Consider the following 3,158-nt stretch of genomic DNA (forward strand, 5'->3'; position numbering starts at 1 on the left):
CTCCTCCTGGAACAGCAAAGTTCTCCGCATGTCTCCAAGCTACGAACTTGCATGCTAGCTACTAACTAGCTACTCTCCCTCTCTCTCTCTTCCCCCTTCTCTCTGTATGTGTGTCTCTCTTCTCTCTCTATCTCTCTCTCTCTACCTTCGACATCCTTTTATTCTAGGGGAGAACAAACTCTACGTTCAGATTGAATGAGCATCCAAAAGAAGTATCTGGAGGGAGATTTTGTCTTCCCTCCTACGGACCCTGCTGGAGCCCCAGCTCAGATCAGCCCTTCTGTCAGCAATGAATGCTTCGTGCTGCCTGCCCTCTGTTCAGCCAACGCTACCTAATGGCTCGGAGCACCTCCAAGCCCCTTTCTTCAGCAACCAGAGCGGCAGCCCGTTCTGTGAGCAGGTCTTCATCAAGCCCGAGGTTTTCCTGGCCCTGGGCATCGTCAGTCTGCTGGAAAACATCCTGGTTATCCTAGCCGTGGTCAGGAACGGCAGCCTGCACTCCCCAATGTACTTCTTTTTCTGCAGCCTGGCGGTGGCCGACATGCTGGTGAGCGTGTCCAATGCCCTGGAGACCATCATGATCGCCATCGTCCACAGCAACTACCTGACCTTGGAGGACCAGTTTATCCAGCACATGGACAACATCTTCGACTCCATGACCTGCATCTCCCTGGTGGCCTCCATCTGCAACCTCCTGGCCATCGCCGTCGACAGGTACGTCACCATCTTTTACGCGCTCCGCTACCACAGCATCATGACAGTGAGGAAGGCCCTCACCTTGATCGTGGCCATCTGGGTCGGCTGCGGCATCTGTGGCGTGGTGTTCATTGTCTACTCGGAGAGCAAGATGGTCATCGTGTGCCTCATCACCATGTTCTTCGCCATGATGCTCCTCATGGGCACCCTCTATGTGCACATGTTCCTCTTTGCGCGGCTGCATGTCAAGCGCATAGCAGCACTGCCACCTGCCGACGGGGTGGTCCCACAGCAACACTCATGCATGAAGGGGGCAGTCACCATCACCATCCTCCTGGGGGTGTTCATCTTCTGCTGGGCCCCCTTCTTCCTCCACCTGGTCCTCATCATCACCTGCCCCACCAACCCCTACTGCATCTGCTACACTGCCCACTTCAACACCTACCTGGTCCTCATCATGTGCAACTCCGTCATCGACCCGCTCATCTACGCCTTCCGGAGCCTGGAACTGCGCAACACCTTTAAGGAGATTCTCTGTGGTTGCAAGGGCATGAACTCGGGATAGGATGCAGGGCCATGGAAATGATCATCAGTCGGGTCACTTTTGACCCTCCATCCACCCAAGATGTTTAGAAAGAAAAAAAATACTTAGAAGATATAAAAATGTGTTAACAGTCATGATTGTACTTGTCATTTGTTTTTAAGTTTACAACGCCTTTTAAAGGGGGGAAATGGTGAATAACAGACTCTCTGAAAGGATTCCAAGATGGGGAAGTCACAAACGCTGATTTCCCAAATAGTCACTGGGAGAAATCAGCGAAGGCTTCTCTGTGTGCTCTCTGCACTCATTTCCAAACACCCAGAGTGTGTGACGCCTGTCTGCTCCTCTGCACCACACCCATGTCTTCATGCTTCAGGCCAGACCAGACTGAAGGATTCTCATGAACAATAAGGGTGGTTGAGATCTCTTGCAAGCAAACCTGTTCCAGCTACGACCTCCTGCTGCCAGCTGCACGGATAGATAGCTTTGCACTTATAACTCCATCGGAGACTGAGTTCTACTCTATCATTGTATTTGCAGTTAGACAATTGTCTCTTTGTGAAAGAAGCAATGCTATGCTGTTTTCCCCTTTTCTTATCCCCATATCCCTTCAGTTGTCCCCTCCCCCAAAGGTAGCATGAGGATGGAACCCACTTCTATTTTCTGTTGTTGTATTGGTGTTTGTTGTTATTTTGTTTTTATGGATTAAGTCTAAGACAACCTTCAAAACTCTAACAAAAGAGAGAAAGTGTTTTGGACAATCAGAATATACTTGTGTACTTATATTTTGATAGCTTGCTATTTTAAGGTATAAATTACTCTTTTTAAAATAACTTCTTTTTTTCTATCATTTACTTTTAGCCTTTAAAATAAGAAAGGAAATCATGGGTTGGGTGTACAGTACATGTATATATATATATCTCTGTCTTACACACAAGAAATTGCTTTACTGTAGCTTAAGGTAGTTTGAGAAACTGTAGAACCACTGTGTGGCTTTCTTGGGCGCCCTTGTTCTTCCTTATATCAACTGCATCTCTTTAACAGGACTTCTTCAATATTATCTATGAAAGAGAAAGGGTTTCTTTTGTTCTTTTCCCCTTTTGCTTGTTCTTTTTCCCTTTTGTGTTAAAGTTGGATGACCCTATTATCAATGTCTATACCTTATCAACTACAGGAATTCATTCCTGGGAGCAAAGGGTGAGATTGGCTGACTAGAGCCGGCGTTGTCAGATCCTTTTCTGCCCTAGATAACTTCAGTTTGTGCTTTCTGGCTGTGCCCATATCTACCCGTCACAAATTCTTATATTAAGCTGTGTATTGGGGTGCAATTGTGTGTTTATCTTGTGCTAGCATACATTGGGGTTCTTTTGTTCTTGAAGATTTTCTGCTAATGTAAGCAAAACCATTCCTTTCTTGCTTTATGATGTTTGGAAATAATAAAAAGCTTTTATGGCTGCTAAATGTGTGCTACATTGAAATATACCACCTGGAATCATTCTGGTGACTCCTGCACACGGCCGTGGTATGTTTCACTGCAATTCAGTCATGACTTTGTAAGCGGCATAAACAGCTCCATTGACCACAGTGCTAGTCTTTTCTAGGGCAATGCCTTTTAGCCAAACCACAAAACTCTCCCATTTAGTTTCCAAAAATACCAGGTTAGTGGTTCCCGGGCCACTGTCATTTCCCATTATTTTAATCAAGACACTAAATCACAGGACTCTTCTGTGGCCACTCAGTGGGTAAATGTAGAGAAGGGGGAATCTAATTATTTGAAAGTGATATGAGTAGCTGTAGGGATTATGATGTCTTTTTTCTATGTAAACAAGATAAAAATAAGTTACTTTTCACTCTTATATCAATTTTCACATTATTTCATTTTATCCCGTTAGCAAACCTCTAAAATAGGTGAGTCATTTTA

At 45.3% G+C, this 3,158-nt stretch overlaps 1 protein-coding gene across 1 annotated transcript; it reads left to right on the forward strand.

Moving 5' to 3' along the window:
- The first annotated feature begins 200 nt into the window (after positions 1–200).
- MC3R (melanocortin 3 receptor) lies at positions 201–1,261 on the forward strand. The gene has a single exon (XM_033185374.1). The coding sequence runs from the start codon at positions 290–292 to the stop codon at positions 1,259–1,261; it is 972 nt and encodes a 323-aa protein (XP_033041265.1). The 5' UTR covers positions 201–289.
- Positions 1,262–3,158: the final 1,897 nt, after the last annotated feature.

Source organism: Trachypithecus francoisi, unplaced genomic scaffold (genome assembly GCF_009764315.1).
Source record: "Trachypithecus francoisi isolate TF-2019V2 unplaced genomic scaffold, Tfra_2.0 Lachesis_group21, whole genome shotgun sequence".
Lineage (NCBI taxonomy): Eukaryota > Metazoa > Chordata > Mammalia > Primates > Cercopithecidae > Trachypithecus > Trachypithecus francoisi.